This window comes from Tenrec ecaudatus, chromosome 16 (assembly GCF_050624435.1).
Source record: "Tenrec ecaudatus isolate mTenEca1 chromosome 16, mTenEca1.hap1, whole genome shotgun sequence".
NCBI classification, from domain to species: Eukaryota; Metazoa; Chordata; class Mammalia; order Afrosoricida; family Tenrecidae; genus Tenrec; species Tenrec ecaudatus.
In genome coordinates this window covers 70,014,081-70,038,107 of record NC_134545.1, presented here as the reverse complement: position 1 = coordinate 70,038,107, position 24,027 = coordinate 70,014,081, and the positions used below count along the sequence as shown (strand labels likewise).

At 39.8% G+C, this 24,027-nt stretch overlaps 1 protein-coding gene across 2 annotated transcripts in view; it reads left to right on the top strand.

Moving 5' to 3' along the window:
• PRKG1 (protein kinase cGMP-dependent 1) overlaps positions 1-24,027 on the top strand; it is a 1,325,949-nt gene that overhangs the window by 1,199,431 nt on the left and 102,491 nt on the right. For both annotated transcript variants that reach the window (XM_075534995.1, XM_075534994.1), the window contains exon 9: positions 2,247-2,321. In XM_075534995.1, the coding sequence (XP_075391110.1) occupies positions 2,247-2,321 (75 nt within the window). The remainder of the gene's footprint in view (positions 1-2,246; positions 2,322-24,027) is intronic.

The window sequence follows — 24,027 nt, the reverse complement described above, 5'->3', positions numbered from 1 at the left end:
TATTGCTGCTACTGTTGTTGGATGATCTTAAGCAAAATTTACATGCGTGTGATATCAATTATATCGTTCTAAAGTCTGAGCATTCTTTGACTCACCTGCCTATGGAATGGGCACAAATAAGGTTCTCTTCCAGTCAATTGGCCAAGTAGCCGTCTTCCAAATATTCTGACACAGACAAGCGAGCACTACCAATGCTTCTTCAGCTTGCTGAAACTTTAGAGCTCCTTAAAGGACTAGAAAGCCCCATATTTCTCCTGCAACTATGTCACCAGGACTCTTGAGTAGCAATGGAAGTGCTGCAAAACTTTAATTGTCTTGACCACGTAGCTTACATTTTCTATGTTTAAAGTCTGCTATTATTCACAAAAAGAGAAAATTAACAAGGTATTCTTTTTTCACAGAAAAAGAAATATTATAGTTTACTTTATAATATGAATCAGCCTATATCATCTTAGAGAATATCTCTAAAGGCAGTTTTTCTTACTTTAGCCACTGATCTAGAGGCATTGGGAGATGCAACCCAAAGGTTGGTGGTTTGAATCCACTGAGGAACTACTCAGAAGAAAGACCTGGGTAACTACTACTGAAAACTCAGACTCTAGAGTACACAGTTCTACTCTGCCATAATAGTCTCCCTAAAGTGGCGTCCACATGAGGGCAGCCGGTATGGGTGTAGTCCAGCATTTCAGTTACTTTGACCATCTATGCAACCATAAGCTCATGGACGTAAGCAGGGATGTCAAGTTCCTCTCTGTGGGTCTTCAAAGAAAAAACATGTATGTCTTTTGTTTGACTAACAAAATTATTAGCCTAAGCAAGATTTAAATTTAAATCAATTAACTGTATTTCAGGACCTGACTATACTTATTATTTTAAAACAAATCAATTTACAGGCATTGAGATTAAAACAGTTTAAAATGATAATTTCTTGCAGCCATTTATCATTTCCTACCCACATCCCCAATATCACCATCTTCAATGCCCAGTGATTTGGATAGGACGAGCAGGGTCGATTTGCAGAGATGGAGAGCAAGCAGAAAAGCCCTGCCAGGCTTCACACTTCCAAGCTGCATGTAGAACAATGCCTGTGTGAACCAGAGTGTTCGTGGGAACTCAAATTATCTGAATGCCTGCTCTGAACATAGACTTTCCTTTTTGCTCCTTCATTCATGACCCAAATGGAGTAGGCATGAGTTTCATTGGGTTGCGGATTTAAGATCTGTGGGTGGCACCCCCACCCCCACCCCAGCAGTCCTTGAAGTCAGAGCTGAGCCACCCCAGAGGTTTCCTAAGTGATGGTTCTTACAGGAGTAGCCGTCCGGGGCTTGGCTGCAGAGGGTTTGAACACTGGGCCACCAGGGTCCACTAGGCTGCACCCAACCCCACAGGTGGTGCAGATCATGTGTGCCTGCCTGCTAACCAGAGACGAGCAGTTTAAACCCACTCTGATGTACCACGTAAAGCCTTGAGATCTTCTTTCATTCAAATTAATACAAACAAGCAAAACAAAACAAACCAAAAATATCCGCTGCCATTGAGTTGGTTACCACTCATGGTGACGCCATGCATGAGAAACACTATGGTGTCGTACTACTTTGTCGTAGGTAGAGTGACCTTGAATTAGAATCAATTCAGTAGTAACTGATAGTAGCAAATATTAATTTAAATGCATTTGACATGCCACAGTTGGTCCAAAGAATACTAAACTCACTGCCATTGAGTCAATTTGGACTCATGGCAACTCCAGATAGTCAGTCTCATTATTTCAACTGAGAAGTAAATGACATATTAGCTTTGTAATGAATATCAATCAATATGTTGTAGATTTTATGCCACCTAAGTCTTGGACTGTTTGCTTTTCCCAGATACATTTCAAGGAAGGGATTTCTAATTGGTCATTCAGTTTAACCCTTTGTTGACACTGACAATATCCACTCCAAATATTCTCCACCAGAATCTACATTTTAACAAGACCTCAGATGATTCTTAAAGCGATCCCTAGGCAAAGCATATACATGCACAAGTCCCAGCTCTAGGGAATGGAAGTCCTAGAGGTGAACAAGATTGAAGAGTTCCCAGATCTCATCATGCGTATACTCTAAGCAGGACAACTATCACTTATATTTCATAAAGATGTGTCCTGATAAAATGTTTGAATGCAGCTGTAGTCGGAACCCACTGGCTATGCTTTCCTTGTTACTGCTTTGTAGCGCCTTTCCCTAATCATTGCGACTTTCCTCTTACAGTTCTTTCAAGCATTTGATTGGAGGATTGGATGATGTCTCCAATAAAGCTTATGAGGACGCGGAAGCTAAAGCAAAGTAAGTGGCATTTTTTCTCTGTTAACCATAATCTTAAATTTTTAAGTTTTTTTTAACTGACGTAAAATCAAATGTTTTGTTGGACTTGACAACACCCAGCACATTGGCAGGAGGAAGGGAAGTATGTAAGAGGTAAAGGAACAAGCTAGCCGGGGTGAGCATGCTCAGTGGGTTTCTCTCTGAGCAGGAACTCTTTATTTTGTGGCGAAGATCATCTCAACAAAGATAAATGACAACTGAAAACCCAAATATATTTAAAAATGAAAGCCATATTTCTCTCAGGGAAGAGCCCTTCTGAATAAGTGGTCTTTGTATTCAATAAATGTTTTTCAAACTGCATGAAAAATAGTAACACTAGAAATGATTGTCCATGTGAATCTATCATTTATTCACTTCGTGCCTTGGTGTTTCCAGACTTTTAGTATAAAATTAAATAATGAATAGACAACTTATTTCCATGGCTTTATGTAACATGATTAAAATTTTACCTATAAAGATAATTTTTCTTTGAAACAAAGCATTAGTTTGATAGAATACTGACGTACACTGAGTTTTTAAAATTTTTTCATCTCAATTAAGTTTTAATATAGACCTTTCCTCAATATAGTAATTTAAGTAAAACAGCATTTAATATCATACAGACACTTGAGGGATCAAATTGTCAAAACTTAATAGTAAATATCATTGAGGGACAGCATCTTATTGCACGGTCTTATAGTAAGATAAAAAGCAATAGAAATAAATGCTTTATTTTGCCTTGCAAATCCACACAGATGGAACATTGATCTAGAGCTACAAAGTAAATTCTATGACCTGATAAAATTACATTATTTTTAAAGCTGTACAAATACGGTTACCATTTCTTCTCTACCTGTTTGCTTTTGTTTCTCCTAATTGTTGGAGTGCCACAGAAAAAGTCCCTGAGGCTGAATGCCAGCAGGGCAGGGCCTCTGTCAAGGTCTGCTCAGGATATTGTGCCGGGCAACGTTCATACCGAACTGCACGCAGTTCTTGGTGCTACCTATAATGAGTGATTAGTATTAATGTTTCTGGTTTTACAAAATAGATCATCTGACTTCAGCGCTAAATGTAGACTTTAGCTTCTGATATTATCTTAGTACTAGTAACACTGAAATGGCAGAATAGGTCACTTAAGGATCTTTATCATCTAATATATAATTTGTGAAACTTCCCATTGTTACTGGTGGACTTTATATCTGTAATAGTATTTTATTGTTGCTATATAAAAACTCAGATTTATGATTTATATAAGCATAATTTTTCATATACATGTATATATATTTCATATATTTATGTGATTAAGTATCTCACTAGTCTGTCTGTCATTTTGTCTATCTGTCATCTCTTTATAAATATTACTATGTATATTATATATGTAACTGCTAACTGGTAGTAATGTTAAAAACCCACCTAAGATCTTGTTGGAGTTACTGGGGAGGAGGGTAAGGTCTTAAAATTAGTCTACTCTCGCTGCTTTGATCTGTTTCTGTGCTTCCTATTAGTCCTTAGAGAAGTTCTTCTAAAGTAGCTTTTTATGTAACTCTATCCTATTTTTCAACCCCAAGTCAAGATCAGTCTTATGCTCCAAGTTGGTCAGTGATGGGAAAGTAATCATGAATTAGTCATATCCTGCTCTGTGAATTGTTAGCTTTATATAGGTAACTGTTCCTACATCTCATGAATTCTGGCCATTTTCACAGACTTCAGTTATGGGGAGTAAGGAAATAAACTTCACTGAAACCCAGATTCAAAACATTAGAATATGGGTGTGGTAAAAATTCTTTGCATGGAAGATAATCCACCCATATACCAACTATGACCCCCAACCAATGCCAGAAGGTCAGGTTCTGCTCCCCCTCTATCATGATATGACATGAGCTCTCCCTCTCAGTTATCTCACCTCTACAAGGGCGTTTTTGAGATTGATGGAAGGCGGTTGTAATCTACTTTGCAAATCTAAGGGAATTTAAATGTGAATGATAATATTGACAGAGGTAATCATTATAAATATACCTTAGACCACCTGATGTATGGTTGGATTTATGATTATTCCTTCTCTGTGATGTAGAACTAATTTAACCTGAGCAAGAAATCCTTATTCTTAAAAACAGAAATTTCTTATTGTGATAACATATCATGAAATTAAACCTAATGTAGGGGATGTCTATACAAATATTTTCTATTACAACAGTTAAAGGAGAGGCTTGAGAAATAACAAATAAATAAATATATCTCATAAATATTGTCCTGTTATAAAGCAATCACCCATATGACAAAACAGAACAAAACAAAGGATTATATCAAAGAGGAGAATGTGAGGGGCAAGGAAATATCTGGGTGAAAACTGAAAGAGTAGGAGAGACAGAATGAGAATGCTCTCACACTGAGGAGAATGTAATTAGTACCTGTGAATTTGAACCCAAATTGCTGTGTGAACATTCACCCCGAACCCTATAAAATATGGTGGGACTTCAAAAAGTTTGAGGGAAAATAGAATTAAAAGTTAAAAATATAAACTTTGTTTCTCAACATGGGCTCCATCCAAGTCAAAACATTTTCGTAAGCAATGATATCGGCCATTTAGTTCATTCCCAAAGAGCTGAGGATCCTGGAACTTTAACTATCTCATTGCAGTCTTTTGTTTTTACATTATTTATGATGAAAAATGGGTCCCCTTTAAGATATTTTTAATATTAGGAAACAAAAAGAAGTCAGAAGGAGCCAGGGTGGATGGATGCCCAATGATTTTTTCCATCAAGGCACTTTAAAAATGGCTCTTGCTTTAATGAAAGGAATAAGAAAGAGCATCGTTGTGGTGAGGAAGGATTCAGGTGAACTTTCCAGGGTGTCTTTCTGGTAAACTTTTGGCTAACATCTTCCAAACACTCATAATTAGCACATGTCATCATTCTCTGGTCCGTTCTCTGGCCTTTTAGGAAGACAACAAGCAAAATGCCATGGGCATCATCAAAAACTTTTACCAAGACTTTTGATCTTGACTAGTCCACTTCCACCTCTTGGTCAGCCTTGCTCTGATTATGTTTTGTCTTCAGAACTATATTCTTCAAAATCTTGACCCTACTAGTTTAAACATTTCACTGAATGCTTTGCTCTTATCTGCAGTTCATCTGGGCAAAGCAGTTTGATACCTATCAAGCAAAGAGTTTGCTCGACTTTAATTTTTCAGTCAGAATTATGTGGACAAAACCAATTGAAATATATATAATGTTAGATATAATTTCTGTTTTGTGAACCCTCTTCATTTAAGGTACAAACAAAATTATTTCTTAGCAAATGGATGTGAATGGTTGGCTTTTAAGGGCTTCATGCTAAATATAATGTCATCCTTTCTCAAAATAGTTTATTTATTTGTAAATTGACTTATTTTGGGGCATTTCCCATAACCTTTTTAGAAAGCATGAATAATTTCACCATTCTTTCACTCAAGTTTCACCATAAATTTGGTAGAGTTGATGTCTGTCCAGGTTTCACTTTGAGCAGAAGCCATGCCGCTCACATAGGGGCATAGGAGCTTTTTTTCAAACTGTTGTCTTATCCTTTTTAATGCTTCAAATTGGATCCTGTTCAGGCATCTTTTTGTTGTTGCCGTTGTTGTCTTTTGTTGGTTTTTTAAAATCATTTTATTGGGGGCTCACACAACTCATCACAATCCACACATACATCAATTATGTCAAGAACATTTGTACATTTATCAGGCATCTTATAACTAGTTAAGATGAGTTAATTTTAATACAATTTTCTTTTTCAAATCCATGAATCGATTTTTAATAGTACGTCATTTTATGAATCTTTAAAATACCTTAATTATTTTTAAGGGAGTTTAATTGTGAATACAGAATAAGAAATGACTATAAATAACTATAATTTGAAGGTTTAAAAACTGCTACTTGATGCATAAATTTGATGATCAACTATTCATTGTCTTTAAACTCACTTGTAAGAAATTCATTAGCTATGAGCATAATTAGCCCAAATGGTCGAATGATTCCACAAAATGTACAGAACATCCTAAGAGGAAAGGACAATCACTCATCACTGACCTGGTGGCAGGGCCAGAAAGAGGGGTGTCAAAGGTGGCTTCTGATTTGCAGACCTCCTCTGCTGTTGGGTATCTGGCTCCAGCCTGTCTGGAAAGATATGTTTCCTACAAAGAAAGTTATTCTTGACAGGAACTTTACCTTTTCGGCTTCCTTAAGCATCTCTTGATTACTGTGAGTTATCCACTAAGGGCTTCTCTTTTTAACGTGTTAAGTTATAATCACAAAGATACCGGAAGAGACAAACATGAGATCAAAGTTAAGGATCATTAAGCCTTATTTTGAGTAAGAAGGAACAAGGGTGCGGAAAGGGGCACATTCTTTTCCTTTGAGTCTATGTTATCATTAATTTACCAAACATTTAGAAATTACATTTGATGAGCCAAGGTTGTCCTTTATAATGTGCATAACAAACAGGAAACAAATGTTCTAATTCTAAGGACCTTGCAATCCAGCAGAGAGGCTGAGATGTTTCTTTTTACCATGTATTTCTAAGAATAAATTATTATGGGCATTGTGAAACAGCTCTTTCTGTGTTAAGTCCTATCTTCTTTTATCTGCCTCATCTTATAAGAAACACAACCTGAACTATCAAGGAAAAAATACATTCCTTTTGATTAACTTTAGTATTTCTGATGTATGAATATAAACCTTTTAAAATGAAATGTTTTCAAGTTGCACTATCATTGAGGTCTTAGATAATGAATACTGTCTTCAGTAGTTCTAATCCAAATGGTTCTTTCTCGATGAAAAGCCAAAAAATACATAAAAGATTTGTCAAAACATCATTTTAGTGGAGACATAATAATAACACGATGGATGAAAATAACGTTCCACATGGTTGTAAGTTGTGTCCTTGTTAATCCTATTCATGGTGCATCTAAAGATAAAACCTCAAGCAGTTATCAAAGAATAAAAATGAAAAAGAAAGCCAAAGATCAAAACACCTTTAAGTTGGTCCCCTCTATTGTGATTTCCAAATTATTAAATGTCATGTCAATCATAGAAAATGGGTACAGCATATTGTATCATTAATTTAGGTACCTTAGGCTTTAGCCTGCTGCCTCGAAGAGATCCTTCACAAAACAATCCAGTTGCAACCTTTATCAGCAATATGAATGTATTTAATCAAGATCTAAGTTGATGGTACTCAGTATTATTCTCTATGAGCAACTTTTTTTCTATTCACTATTTTTGGAAAGCTTCTATATAACATGGTCATATTTTTAAATCTACAACATTACTTGACATTCACACAAATTTAAAGACTCTATAGCAGTGTTTCTCAACCTTCCTAATGCCACAATCCTTTAATACAGTTCCTCATGTTTTGGTGACCCCCAGCTGTACAATTATTTTTGTTGCTACTTCATAACTGTACTTTTGTTACTGTTATGAATTGGACGACCCCTGTGAATTGGGCGACCCCAGAGGGGTTGAGACCCACAGGTTGAGAACCGCTGCCCTATACTTTCTCATGTACTAACATCACCTATGTCATTTGCTTCTTCATATGCATGTACTCCCTTCAGCAAGTGGAGTCCCTGCATGGTGCAAATGCTTAAGTGCTGGACTACTTACTATTCAAAAAACTGGCGGTTCAAACCCACCCAACTGCCTCAAAAGACAAACATTCCAGAGATTATAGCCTGCATTACATGGAGACACTGAATCAGAATCTACTCGACAGTAAATAACAACTAAAACAATTCAAGAAAAAAATCACATAGTGGTTATACGTTGGGCTGCTACCTCCCTGCAAGGTCAGCAGTTCACAAGCCCAGCTGCTCCACAGGGAAAAACAAGGCTTTCTACTCCTGTAAAGAGTTACAATCTTAGAAACTCACAGGGGCAGTTCTATGCAGCCCTGTCGGGTTGCTATGAGTCAGAAATGACTCAATGGCAATGAGCCGCAATAAAGGGCGTGGGAGGCCGTATCTGACCTCGTCTGGCTTCCCAATTGCCAAGAGACAGTGTCCTGGATGTCATCAGCCTCCATTCTTCTTTACCCTGTTCTGACATCAACGATTCCTCCCATAGCACTGGGCTTCTCTGCGGAGTTTGAGCATTCATCGCAGTGGCCCCACAGAACTCACAGACAATACTCAGATTAAGGGGGTTTATCAAGTAACGGGTCATCACAACTCAGGATTATGAAATAGTTAGGATACAGCCATTGGTCCCAGCAACATCTCTCCTAAGCCGGCAGCCAAGTCTGTCTCTCTGGTCCTCAGCCTCTCAGCCATGTGGTAGTCCCTTTACTTTTGCCACCATAGGCCAAGAAAATAGCCTGTCACTCTATTTCACTGCCCCATAGTCTCCGGTCAGAAGGGAAGGTACCACATAGCCATGACCCTGCTCTTCTGAGTCTATGTGGCTTGGTGTCTGGGACCCCCGGCCTTGGCCTCCACCACTTCAAGCAGAGATCCTCACTGTGCTCTTCAGATGCTCCTAGACGTTCTCTCTGTGACCATGTGGTTCTTACACACCGAGCCATGGCTTTAACAGAGGCGCGCGTCTTCCCTTTTCACAGACCGACCATACATGGCCGTAAGGAAACAAAGGGTATGACCCAGTTCATACTCCCCCCAAAATGGAATTGTAGCCACAGGCCTGGAGTACGGAACTAAAATGCAGCACACAAGGAATACTGGCTAGAAGGGCCATATTACTTGACTACATCCAACAATGGTAGGGACTTCCTTATGGTCCAAGAAGAAAAACAGAATGAACGATGACCCAAAACATCAGAGGTACCAGGGATGGCCCTCCCTTGTCACCCCTACTTAAGGAAGTGCTTTAACTCTCCACATCTCATTTCCCTCGATTCTTGGCAAGAACTAGAAGGACATAGTGGCCCCTTCCTGGCCTCTTGTGTTATTGTTGAAAGAAAGATTTTATGTCTGTTCCTATAATTAGTCTTCATGTCCTCCTTGATTTAAAGCCTGCTTATATTTACAAGTGCATTGATAAAAGAACATTTTAGTGTATCAGATATTTTCTGCATCCCTTTTAGGGCTGAGCCCTGATGTTTCACACAACGTGACAGCCAGAGAAGATGTTCTCTCATTAGTTTTCATTAGCAGAGACAACCCTTTGGTTGTTGCTCTGCCTGTCATGGGGGAGTTTGCACTGTGTTGGTTGGCACGCTCAGGGAACCAAAGGCATTGTGCAAGCCTTTGAAACTCTACTCATCAAATGCATCTCAAAGCACACAAGCCTATGCAAATCAGGACCAAGGTCAGCATTGTGTGGTAGAATCTTCAGAAATGCCCCCGGGTCATCCCCATCTAGCATACACAGGGTTTTAAATACTCACTGAAGCACACAAGGGGTGTGACTCCTTGGAATATCGAAATGTTGGCCTTTCCTCAGGAATGTTTTCCTTCCAGACATTTTAAAGATCGTAGTATTCCCACAATCTTATCAACAATTTACTTAAAACAACTTGGTTTTGATCTCAGCAATTCTCAGGGAAATGAGCATGGAAAATTGTTTTCTTCCCTCCCTATGGAAAGAATTCAAATGAGCAATATCCTGTTCTGAAATGGGAACTATATGCCAATTAAATCGAAAGAACACTGAGAATCACATTGCAAACTTGCCCTCACACCAGAATTAGAACTTGCTGACAACGTCTCGGGTGGAGCAGTCCGAGGACGGCCCATTTTGTGGGCAGTCAAATTATTTTCCCCAAAGGATACTTGAAGAAGTTGCAGCAGTTGGCCCTGAACTACTAAGCTGGCTTCCAGCCTTGCAAGAGTTTTCTGCTTTTTAAATTTCAGTGCATGTGATCAGTGTGTGCAATGGTACACTGCAGTCTCTAAGGCCACCTGTCAGATAAGCACTTCAGTGAGCTTCTTGTGCCTACAGAGAGCGTCAGGGTCAATGTTCCTTCCAAGTGTCACGAAATTGATTTGGTGGCTTTCTATGTCTAAGAAAAAAGAGAGAGAGGGAGGGAGAGAGAGACAGAGAGAAGATATTCAGGGTCAAAGCTACCTGCCTCCCCTAATCTTTCCCCACCCCTTTTCTTCTGTTCCTTTAATAGAAAAACAGAAACACTCAAAGGCCACTTGCTAATGTCTTTTCTCAAGTGCTCATCTCCACGACTCCCCAGGCAGCAAACAGCTAAAGGTGAATCCCAGTTTGCCCGAGCACGCAACCTCCTCTAATTGACAGAGGCCCGGCCAGACACAACAGTATGGGAAATTGCGAGTGCTGCTGACTGGCGCGGTGGGCATGGAGGAGCAGTTTAGTTCTGTGATTCTGTTCCTTTCTTCGGAAGTGGAAGGGTGATCCTTTACCACCACGGCGGTACTGGTTGGCAATGCGTGGCATTCAATTTCCACCCGCATGACCCTCTTTAAATCCCAAGGGTAATTTGGTTCCCTGTGGAAAGGAGACCACCTGTTGTGAATAGGTAATGGACCTCCACTGTGTAGGGGTCTTTGCCACATGCTGACATCCTAGACTTGCGAGTGGCGGCGTTCTTATTCAAAAGCAGTAGGGAAGAATACTTAGTGTATTCTTCTTCGGTGTTTCGATTCAAAAGAGAAAATCTTTGGGTAACTTATCTAAATGTTCTCCCATGAAAGCAGCGTCTCTCTTTGGGATGAAGAGCGCATCTGGCAGTTTGAATCCTGCTTTCCCTAACAGGATGGCCCATTCATGGGCCATCAAATCTAGGGAGAACAAGACTGATGTTCAGTTCTGAAAGCCCAGGCCATGTTCATTCCCAGGGTGAGAGGAATTTTACCCAGGAGTCGGGAGAATTGAGCAGGCTTCATGTGACCTTGAACAATTACCCTAAGGCTTCCAGGCCTGTTTCTGACTCAGTACAATCTTTCAATATTGTCTGTGTTTATCCTTAGGCTTCTAAAATGTGCACAGTGTGAACAATGCTAACAGGCAGTCCTTCAGAATTGTTAGGCGCTTCTAGTTGGATAGACTCATCCAAAAAGCTATGGACAGCAGAATGAAAAACCGCCTAGTTGTACACCAGCCTTACAATGATGTGAGCCTGTTGTTGCAGGTATCGTTTATATAAAAGATGCTTTGACCTGAATCTTCAATGAAGCCACCTTCGTGGTGTCAACAGGAAACAGAATCGTAGAATCTTGGAGTGACAAGATTTAACAGAGGTCATCAAGTGATATTTCTTTCCCCTTAAATCTGAAAGTATTGCTGTCAGTGCATACTTTAGTCAAAATATTTGCAACGAAAATCGTGCAGCCTTGCTTGAGGTGCATTATGATAACCCTTAGCAGTTAAATAAATTAGCTTTTCGAAGCAGCATTTTCATCATTATACATACAGTTTCGCTTTCCAATGTGACATTTAGATATGATAATGAGCTAAGGCTTTCAGTAAAATGTCATTAGAAAATTACAGAGTTGCTTTGAAACTGGAAAATGTTATACTAATATTTCCCTCGTGAATCTTTTTAGAAATAAATGGTTTTTTAAATAATGAACTAAAACAGTAGCATAAATAAGTTTGATACAATGAATAAAATACACCATATTAATTTCCATCTCTACATTGTTATTTGAGAGAGATGAGATATCATAGGATGTGAGCAAGACTGCTGCTTACAGTCAGTCGTCTGTGTGCATCACACAAGTTTGCCCCAATGCACGCATACATCGAAAGTATCACTCGACTTTACGAACTTTATTTCTTACTTCACGCAACTTACCTATTCCTTAATATATCAAACGTAAGGATATAAAGCAAGGCAGTCTTTCTGCTATGCAGAACCCGTGTAAATATTTTAGGCAAGGCGACGTTACCGGAGGAGCATATCGAATTGTATCAATTGCAATGACCTTGGAAGAGGATGATGAAGTTTCCTAAAACAATTAAAAACACTTACTACTTCCAGTTCAAGCGCTTAGAAAGTAGGACACATTGGCTCTATAAGCAGGTCCTCATCAATTTGTCTCAGTTTTTTGTTGTTATTAAAATGACTTTGAAGTATTTTTGCAGCACAACGTGTTTATTATGCTAGTAAATTTGGCTTTCCAAGGTGCCAGAATTTTGTAAAACATAACTTGTACTGAAAATGATTTTCCTTGAGGGTTGGTCTTGGTAAGCGAAGGCCCGTTGCCCACATACTTGGAGGCAGGTAAATCTAAGAGCCAACTCTAAGTGAGGTTCTTGTTTTTCCTCTTCAATTTGTGAGATGACACCTATTCGAACAATTACATTCATGGTGAAGAATATGATTCATACTGTATGCCTTTTTATAACAGTTTTAAGTGTTCTTGAAGTGTAAGAAGGTCATTAAAGAGATCACATTTCTTGAGTGACGTCTTTCCTGAGAAGGCTGTTCACATACATACTGAGTACTGTTTCCTTTGCACTGTCACGTATGACCAGACCAAGAGCAGCATGTGCCCACGTGCCTAGAAAGAGGTGCAAGGCAGGAGTGTAAGGAAAAGAACTATGAGAAATATTTTGTAATTTTTGGTGTGCAATTACCCACACCTCTTTTTTAGAGCACAAAGACGCCATCTAAACGTAATGGTATTAAAAACAACTGCATTGTGTAGGGCACATTTTTCTAGCTTCTACTTTGGCCTATTGCACTGGCCAGCAACATGAAGAAATGATGAAAGTTGGGGGGAAGTGTTTCTTCCTTTAAAAAACAGGCATGTTACCAACAACCAAATAAACATTGCTCAAAACCAAAAATATCCTGTCATCTTGCTCCATAGGCTATCAAAAGGTAACACCTACTGTTATTTATGTAATTTCCCTTTTATCGCCATAGTTAATAAATATACCTGTCATATTGTCCTTTATCAAAGTTTTGCTTTCTAACAATGTTACTATATAAGACAAAATGAAGCATGTAAAATGAATGTACTTTATTATATTGACCCATATGAGACTTTAAACATTGGACCGTTTTTGTTGTACTAAAAGGGCAATTTCATATGATTGGCTATCTAATTACCGGAGGAATTTCTGATTAGTACAGAGTACTAAGGAATTAGCCCACTTAAATCATATAACGACTAAGCTACTTTCCTTGATTGATTCTGCATGTTCTTCTAGCTTTTTTAGTTTACTGCCAATTTCTCCCCTATATATGTGTTATATCCAAATCAATGCATTTATCAGCTTAATTTATAAGCTTTTAGATAAAATTTGAAACATTATACTTCTAACCACATAAAGAAGACCCTGGGGATGCAAAAGTTTCATGTGCTCAAATGCTAACCCAAAGGATGAAGGCTCACGTCTACCTAGAGATACCTCGGAAGAACATCTTGACAGTCTTGTGGTATGTCTGAAAATTCAGCCCCTGAAAGCTTGATGGGTCACAGCTGTGCTCATTACTGCAGTGTCACTATGAGACAGACAATTCAAAGGTGTCTCAACCTCAACACAGTGTGGGCTGGCTCACCCTTTACTGGGGTGGATTACCCAGTGTACGCTAGGATTTGATCCTACAGTGTTGTCCAATGTAATGTTTAGTAGTGTTCCTGGCCTATACCCATGCTTACATTACAAGTCCCTTGAATGTAGGTTCATTAACTGTAAGAACTAAAAGGGGGCGGGGTGGGGGAGAAAGGGCATGATATTCTTTAAACTTCAGCCTGGTGATGATCACAAACAACAGATTCTGCCAACACAACGCTATATTGTCCACCTGCTGCCCATTGGCATGATTATTATTCCCTGAGTAATGGCCGAGAGCCAAACACTGTTCACTTTGATTCCCAGCTGGTTTCAGAGAGCCAAGAAAATTAGAGATGGCCAAATGTCCAGAGAATGATGTGGGGGGGGGAATCATAAAATCACTAATATTTAAAAAATATATAGAAAATTATTCAGAAAAACACATGAAGTTATATGAGTGTCATGAAAAGAGCTTTATCTCTCGAGGAGCAGCTGACAGACTACAAGCACTCACCCTTTGGCTGATATCCTAACCTTACCAGCCAAGCCACCTGAGATCCTTGCTTGGTAAACTTTGACAGGCAGTAATGCAGATGAAGGCCCGCAACAAGACCAACTGACACAGAGGCTGCATGCAAAAAGGGGTGCAAACACAATTGTGAGCATGATACAGGTCCGGGCAGTTCTGTTCTGCTCTGCTTTGTTATACATAAGGTCCTATGATTGAAATGACATATAACAGCAGCAAAGAGCATTCGAAAACAGGAACACAGAACTTTATCTTCCTACAGATTCAGTCCCAGAGAAAAGTTTTGGTGCAATATAAGTGCAATATAAGTGTCACACTTGTGTCTGATAGAGACTTTAATCTCCAAAAGGGCAGAATTTGGCAAAATGATGAAGTACTAAAATAAAACCAAACTACATGAAAGCATTTGTGCACAATTAATTAATGAAGATTTATAGGTTTTACTTTAATACTTGGGATTTTAAAAGAATCATATTTACTCTTTAAATGGAGCAGGCTTTCAACATGGGGCAGCAAATTCCTGAGTGAATCTAGCTAATGAGGTTGTGAAACTTTTATCTCAAGGCATCCGAGTGGGAAGTTGTGCTAAAGTGTGAAAATCTGGAGTCTCCGTTTGTATTCCATGTGGTTGCCTGACATTTCTTATTTTCTCTTGCATTAGATGATAAATTACTCTCTTGGCCTCAAGAGCAATGACTTTGTGTTTAGTACAATGAGGTTTCTTTCTAGGCATACAGCCCCTTGGGCTATAATGTAGAGCACAGCCTACTGGAGATGCTACAAAAACAGATTCTAGGTGAAATGAGCATCTGTGAAAGAGAGCTGATACTACATTGGTAATCTGATACAAGTGTATTTTGTAAAATTAAACACACCATCAAAGAAAGCATGCTACCAACAACAATAGAGGCACCTTTGAGGACTGACTGTCACACATTTGACAGTCTTTTCCAATAACAGCATTTTTACATTACAAGTCCTTTAGACGTGGTTTCATTAGCTTTTTGAAATAAACAGCATGGCATTCTTTAAACTTCAGCTTTGTAATGCTCACAAACAATAGATTCTGCCAACACAATGTTATATTGTCCTCCTGCTGCCAGTTGACATGATTATTATTTCCCAAATCATGTCCAAGAGCCAAAACACTGGTCAATTTGATTCCCAGCTGGTTGAGGAAAGAGCCAGAGACAATTGAAGAGATGCAGCCACGCCACTGCATACAGTGCAGTCATCGCCACATACTCATGTACAAAGTGGATGTTTGAAATGCAGCGGTGACTTTAGCTTTTTTGCAGGAAAAGTAAGTTAGCAAGGATTGGATCAAGATTTTTGAAGACATTCCAAAGAAATAATCATTCAAAATAGTGGGACTCTTGAGATTATTATAAAGCAGTAGAAGGGGTTTTTTTTGTTGTTTTTCGTTGTTGCTGTTTTAGGGAGAAAGATGAGGCTGTACACTTCTTTTAAGAGTTATGGTCTCTGAAACACACATGGGCAGCTCTACTTTGTCCTGGTCAGAATTGAGTCAATGGCAGTATGTGAGAGAGCAGACCCCAAGAATACTTTCTAAACTCTCTGTTTAAAATGATGAGAGGGTGATAAAGGCCATTTAGTGGGTCATTGCCAGTATTTATATTATTTCAGAGTGCATTTTATGCAGCAGTATTGATTTTTAAATGTGTGTTTTTATGAGAGTGAGAGAGAATGTGTATGTGTGTGTGGTTTTTTTAATGTGGGCTAGAGTAAAAAGTACCATACTATAAAATAATTCACATATCGTACATACTCGTGTATAAGCTGAGTTTTTCAGCACATTTTAAATGCAATTTTGGTAGTAAAATTAGGTGCCTCAGCTAATATTCGGGTCAGTTTATACTCGAGTGTATATGGTAAGAATCTCTCTCCTAATTAATTTATGCTATTCACTAGAATTTTGAATTCTGTTTAAAAACAGGTGGTTTCTAGGGGCTACATTGCATCTTAGATTTGCTTCAGGAGTACACACAACACCTCCTTGTAAATATGTGTAATTGGATCCAAGGAGAAGGAAGCAAGAACATGAAAGGGACGCGGTACGTGTATTTTAATATGCACAGCATGTGTCTGCCTAGGGACAGGCAAGTAGTGTCATCTCCATCTTCAAAGGAGAGCATATCATTATAGTGGAGAACTACTTATGTCAATAGCTTGGGTTCAATTCAAATATACCAGGCATGCACAATGCCTGTTCTCTCCCATTGATGAATTGGAAATTTGGTAAGAAATGCTTCAATTAAATCAGAGAAGCCTGGGAGTGTTAACCACAAGGTGGACTGTTGAAATCCACCAGGCTCTACTCCCAGAAAGATTTACAGCCCCAGAGACCCACTAGAGGGCCAACCTGTGCTGGAATCGACAGGATGACCATGGCTTTGAGGAGAGCATGCAAGGAGCCCCCTGGTACAGGGATTAAGTGCCTGTGGGGTAACTAAAAGAGCCCAAGAGGTCTGATGGTCTGTTTCTGTAAAGATTACAGCCTCGGACATTGGGAGGCAGTTCTCTGGCATTTGTAAGAGCTGCTATGAGTTAGAATCTACTAGGTAGGAACAGGAAAAGAGCACTTAGTGGGCACATTTATGTCTATAACTTTAAAATATTTGCTTAATGGTACTGCTCTATGGAGAGAAAAGCTATAGGACTTACTCTTAAACCGAGGGATACATTTGCTGCTGCATCTTGTTTTAAATCAACTCCTGATCCTGTCATCTGTTGTGGTATAGGATGTGGTTGCTGGCAAAGTATTGATGTAAACACAGTTCATAATTAGTATACTTTGTATAACACACACACTCACACACACACACACACACACACACGCCCTTGTCTTGCCTTCAGATGTATGTTTGCTGGGGGAGGCTGATAAAGTTGAGAATTTTACTCCCGTCCCCCTCCTCAGGCATCTTAAGTCCAAATGGATTTATTTGTGCTGTCAAATTAGAGATTCAGATCAGGTTATAGTGTCTGGATTCTACCTTTACAAATGCAACGATAGCAAAAATTAAAGTAAACTTATCCTGCCATTGGTGACTGGTGTCAGCGTTTTAGAGCTGCTTCTTTTATAATTAGTGTTTGCTCATTTCTATCCTTAAGCTGTCTCTCCAGAATTTAAAAGCTTTAGTAATCCTATAATAGCCCAAGATGCTTATTAATGTAGGTTTATCTCCTGATTCATTAAAGATGTAGTATCTATTTGCTAAAAGATATAGTGTAAGCCTTATGAAAAATCTCAATAACCAAGAAATTATAATAGACAACATTTATTTTAGATAAGGGATACTAAAATAATGATAACCAGAACAATATGCAAAAACACACAGTTTCTAAGTCATGAAGTGAAGCCTTATTTGTATTCACTGCCTTGTTCTACTTCTTTGAAAATTGATGATGCATTGATAATACTTTTAGTTTTACCAGTTAATTAAAATGATAAAGTGATCCAAACAACCCAAATCCTAAGGAATCTGGACAATTCAAATGTATTTTGTTAAAACTGAATATGTTATTATAATTATTAATGAGATCGAAAAAAGTATATGAAAGCACTTTCTTTACAGGTTAAAGTCTTATGTAAATATAACATAATCTCATTTTACTTATAATTTTATGAACTGCAAATCCATTAGTAATTAATAACAACAATCACTAATATATTTTAAACCCTTAGTATATTCCAGACTTGATAAGGGTTTACATCAGTGAATTTTAGCTCCTTAGCCTCGGAAGCTCCCCGGAGCAGGTCTAGCCAGTCCCCAGTCCTATGGGGTAGCTGTGAGTGAGCATCCCTCGGGACCAGTGCGTTTGGTCATCAGACAAATATTCATATTTGTCTCAATCTTACGAAGGAGGAAACTGAGACAGAGAGGAAATAATCACAAGATTACATAATTTGTAAATGGTAAGATAAGAATTCTGAGTGACTTTTTTTGAGTGGCTTATTTTTAAAATCATTTTATTGGGAGCTCTTGTTATAATCCATATATCAATTGTATCTGAAATATTTGTACAAATATTGCCATCATTTTTATCTGTACATTTACTTTCCATTCAGCCCTTGGAATCAGCTCCTCTTTTTTCCCCTCCATTCCTTCTTGTCCCCGTACCCTGTTCTGCAACCCTCCTGGCTCCCTGAGTTTTATTTCTTGCCTTTTTCTATGTACATGCTCCCGTCTAGTCTAGCTAGGGTGCAGGTGGTGGTGAGGAGGCTTCAAAGGATCAGAGGTATATTGCGTGATCCATTAGTGCTCTACTGCACCCTGATTGACTCATCCCCTCCCTGTGACCTCCCTGTGGGGGGGATGTTCCATTATCCACAGATGGCCTTTGGGTCTCCGTTCCAATCCCCCACATTCTCACCAGTGCATCTTTGTTTGTTTGTTGTTTGTCGTGAATCTTCTGATGCCCGCTGCCCAGTCTCAACGACATCATGATCGCACCAGCTGGTGTGTGCCTTCCACGTGGGCTTGTTGCTTCACTGTTGCATGGCCGCTTGTTTAAGTTCAAGCCTTTAAGATCCCAGACACTAGATCTTTTAATAGTTGGGCACCATCCTCTGTCTTCACCACATCTGCTTATGCACCCATTTTGTCTTCAGCAGTAGTGGGGTGGGGTGAGCATCACAAATGCCAATTTGTTAGAACTAAGTGTTCTTGTATTGAGGGGAGTTATGAATCGAGATCCAAGGCCTGTCTGCTGCCTCAGTGTATTGCCTTATAAATATATGTACATAGGCCAATATCTCTATTTTTATGGATGAATATATTTACATAAGTACCCACCTCTGTCAGTATCCCTATCTATAGCTTTGTTTCCTTTTGCCTCCTCCTGCCCCGCCATCACTTCCCCTCTTCTCCCACCTCTTAGTCCTTCCTCTCAGCTAGAAGGTGTTGCTCTAATACTCATAGGATCTCTACACCTTCTAGATGTTGGTTTTGATTCCCTAGTTGTTCTCCTGCCCATGACGCTGTCTGCTCACCACACCCTTCTCCCTGCCTCCTTCTTCCCCCTAGAGCTTCCAGGACCATTGGCCCCATTGCTTTCTTCCGGAGCTTCCCTCCCCTGCCCATCCCATATAAGTAGATAAACCAGCAATGTCCTAATCTGAACAATAAAAAAACATACAGTTGAAAAATAGAGAGGGGGGAAAGCAGTCTACATAGCTCTAGGTCTGTTCCTAGCCCCCATGAGTCCCTCCCCCCGAGTCCTGGGGAAGATCCGGGGATGGCCCCTCCTAGCCCGAAGTCCATTCTTGGGGCTCCTCAGGGGCTCTGTGGATCGATTTTACTCCAATTGCTGGTTGTTAGGCTCCCTTCCTGGTTTGTCCTGCTGCAGGGATTGAGCCCACACTGTTTCCCCGCCAGGTGTCCCCATTATTGTCCTCTGTCACCATACCCTCGTTAGGGGACAACATGTCTTGAGTGGCAGTCCCACAATCCTTTCTGTGCCTTAGCAGCTCCATGCAGGGACCTCATCCTCCGGGCTTGGTGTGCCCATATGGAGTCTAGGCCGACTGCCCCTTTCTCTTTTGTCTTCTTGGTTTGCTCCTGTGTGGGCGTGGTAAGTCGGTTCCTTTCCCCCACCTGAAGGACTACTGTCATTCTCTGCAGCACATACTTCCAGGGTCAGATTGGTGGAGTGGCTTTTTTTTATGAAATAAAAATATATTGATTTGTTATTATGTTGCTATTCAAGCATAGGGTTTTCCTTGTTGTTGGTTGTGGGTTTAGGTGCCCTTGGATAGACTCAGCTATTCCTTCCATGTATAAACACTGCCTCATGGGTAAATATAATCTTCACGACTCCTGTCTTTGAGCCCATTGTTGCAAGCCACTTTGTCAGCCCAACTCTTTGAGTAGCTCTCTTTTTCCCTGACCCTCCACTTTTCCAAGGACTGGCCCTTCCTGATAATGTGGCCGAAGTGGGAGAGATCAAGTCTGGTCACTGTCTCTTCTAAAAAACAATCCAGCTGTTCTTCTGCAGAACCAGCCTGCTCACCCTTCCGGCAGTCCTTAGCATGCTCAGTATCTGTCACCAACACGACAATCCAGGTGTGTGGATTATTCTCTGGGCTTCCTTAATCTTCTGAACATTGTTCTCAAAGTGACATCTTTTCTCTGTAACATTTTAGAAAGTTCTTTTTGCAAAAGACAGCAGTACAATAAACCCTCCCTTTATACACGGTGGACCCCTGGTTACGCTTTGGGCATGGTCATCAGTTTGAAATCACCAACAGCTCCAAGGTGGTAACTCTACAGTTGAAAGCTCACAGGGAGTCGCAGTGAGTCAACATTAGCTCAGAGGCAGTGAGTTTGGTTTGGGCTTTATACACAGTACTCTGAACAGTATCCACTTGTGTTTGTACTTGCCTTATAGAATTCTTTTAAAATTGCTTTTGCTGAACTATTTTTGAAGCAAATAGCTAATATATCATTCCCTCTACTCATACATACATTCTTCCTTATGTAGCTTTTAAAAATAAGAGTATTTTTTCTACATGACCACAGTATCCTTATCACACCTAACAAAGTTATTCTCTAACCATGGACTGCCAGAGGAAGAAACAGATCTGTCTTAGAAGCAATACAGCCACATTGCTCATCAAAGGCGAGGATGGTGAGACTTTGTCTCGCATCCTTTAGTCCGCTTCTTAGGATAGCCCATCCTGCTTGGTAAAATAGAGGGCAGGGAAACAGAGGGCCCACAGAAAGATGGATTCACTCAGCGGCTGCAACCATGGCGTCGAACAGAGTGTCTGTGAGCTTGGCACAGGGCCAGGTGCGTTTGGTTTGTGGTTAGAACTATGAGTGAGAACGTACACAGTGGTACCTCACAGGAGCAACACGTCATTATTCCGTCTTCTAAAGCAGCTCACTTTTAAATTTTATTGATTTGATTCGTGAATAAAACAAGTCCTATACATTGACCTTTGATCTCTTGTCTTTTTATTCCATTGCAAACGTGTCTAATGGCTTCTAAATACTTTCATTTATTGTAGCTGTGATGTATTGTTGTAAAGGGTCCTCTGCCTAAAAGCTTGATTAAATCCAGCTTCAATTGTTTCAGCAAGAAAGTTTCATAGGCAGTTTTACACCTCAATACACTATTATAGGTCCTTCATTGTCCCATTTTCAACTACTTGAAGTTGGATTATTTTCTTAGGAGAAACAATCCTTTATTTATTTTTTATTGCAAAGCTTCCCAACAAACTGTACTTAAAGCGTTTTAATATCCACTGATGATCATTGACTGACCAACTGCCTCCCTAGACTTCTAATATGATCCTTATCTAGTTCTAACATTTTTCTTCACAAATATTAACTGGGATATTCTTCGCTAAATTACTGTCCATCAGCTAGAAATTTCATATAACATATACTCTTCACACTCTTCATTCAAGACAGGAGGATGAAAGCTTCATTATTCTTTGGCTTTGATTATCAATTGATCATATATCCTTGGCATCATAGTTGTCTCTTGGTAACCAGTGAGGTTTTGTATTTTAATTCTGCCCACTCTTTTTTGGATTTTCGGGCCTAATTTTAAAAATCATTTTATTAGGGACTCATACCACTCTTATCACAGTCCATACATACATCAATTGTATAAAGCACATCTGTACATTCATTGGCCTCATCATTCTCAAAACATTTGCTCTCCACTTAAGTCACTGGCATCAGCTCCTCATTTTTCCCCTCCCTCCTCACTCCCCCCTCCTTCATGAATCCTTGATAATTTATAAATTATGATTTTATCATATCTTTCCTTGTCCGACATATCCCTTCACCCACTTTTCTGTTGTCCGTCCCCCAGGGAGGAGGTTATATGTAGATCCTTGTAATCAGTTTCCCCTTTCCACCCCACCCACCCTCTGGTATTGCCACTCTCACCACTGATCTTGAAGTCATCATCCACGCTGGATTCCCTGTGCTTCCAATTCCTATCTGTACCAGTGTACATCCTCTGGTCTAGCCAGATTTGTAAGTTATAATTGGGATCATGATAGTAGGGGCGGGTGGGTGGAGCATTTTGGAACTAGAGGAAAGTTGTATGTTTCATCGTTGCTATATTGCACCCTGACTGGCTCATCTCCTCCCCGAGACCCTTCTGTAAGGGGATGTGCAATTGCCTACAGATGGGCTTTGGGTCCCCATACTGCACTCCCCCTCATTCACAATGATATAATTTTTTGTTCTGATGATGCCTGATGCCTGATCCCTTTGACACTTCGTGATTGCACAGACTGGTGTGCTCCTTCCATGTGGGTTTTTTTGCTTCTGAGCTAGATGGCCGCTTGTTTACCTTCAAACTTTAAGACCCCAGACACTCTATCTTTTATTATCTGGGCACCATCAGCTTTCTTCACCAGATTTGTTTATACACCCGCTTTGTCTTCAGTGATTGTGTCAGGAAGGTGAGCATCATAGAATGCCAGTTTAATAGAAGAAAGTATACTTGTATTGAGGGAGTACTTGAGTGGAGGCCCAATGTCCTCCTGCTACCTTAACATTAACCTATAAATATATGCACATAGATCTATTTCCCCATCCTCATATGTAAATATATTTACATATGTACATGCCTTTATTTAGACCTCTATAAATGCCCTTTGCCTCCTAGCTCTTTCCTCTATTTTCTTTTACTCTCCTTTTGTCCCACTATCATGCTCGGTCTTCATTTGGGTGTCAGTAATTCCTCTTGATTATTTTTGATCACGCCCTACCAGGCCTCCTACAACCTCCTCACCACCAATTTGGATCACTCACTTGTTTTTCCCTTGTCCCAGGGTTTGTTAACATCACTACTTTCCCCCCCACCTTCCCCTCTCCCATGTCCCCCCAGAACTGTCAGTCCCATTGTTTTCTCCTCTAGATTATTTATCCAGCCTGTCTTATTTAGACAGACCTGAAGAGATAATAACATGCACAAAAACGAGACAGAGCAAAACCAAGCAACAAAATAAAACAAAACAACAATACCAACAAGCCAATGACAAAAACAAAACACAACACAACAAGAAAGAAAAGCTTGTAGTTAGTTCAAGGACTGTTTGTTGGCCTTTAGGAGTGTTTTCCAGTCGAGTCTGTTGGGGCACTAAGCCCTGGCCCCAAAGTCTATTTTTGGTATTCCCTGGGGACTTCGTTGTTCCGTTCCCTTGCTGTTCTGTTGCACAACCTTAGTGTTTTACCCTCGGTGTGGCGGGATCAGATCGGGCGCAATTCCCACACTGTGTCTCCAGTGTTGTCCCCTGTAGGACTATGGGTCAGTGAGGCATGCCGTGACTCATAGTGGGGTCGGCCATGTGGTCTTCTCTGCCCATTTTAAAAATGTCTATAAATGTATCAATACAATGTATTCCATTAGTTTGCAGTGTGAGCCTCGCAGGTGAGCTCCTTGCTACTCTTGGAAGCAACCTACTAGTCTTCCATAACTCTCTTGCTTTCTGCACAGGAAGATGCACTAAAATTTGCTTTTTCTGAAGGAATCCCGTTTTATTTTTTGCTGGAAATAGCCCAAGGATGGTCCCTGCTCCTGGCTTTCTTTGCTTCTAGGTCTTTTTTCAGTGGAAGAAAATAGGAAATGATATTTATTTTAAATAAACATATTATTTAACTCGCAATATGCTGTATATAATTTGACACCAACTACACCT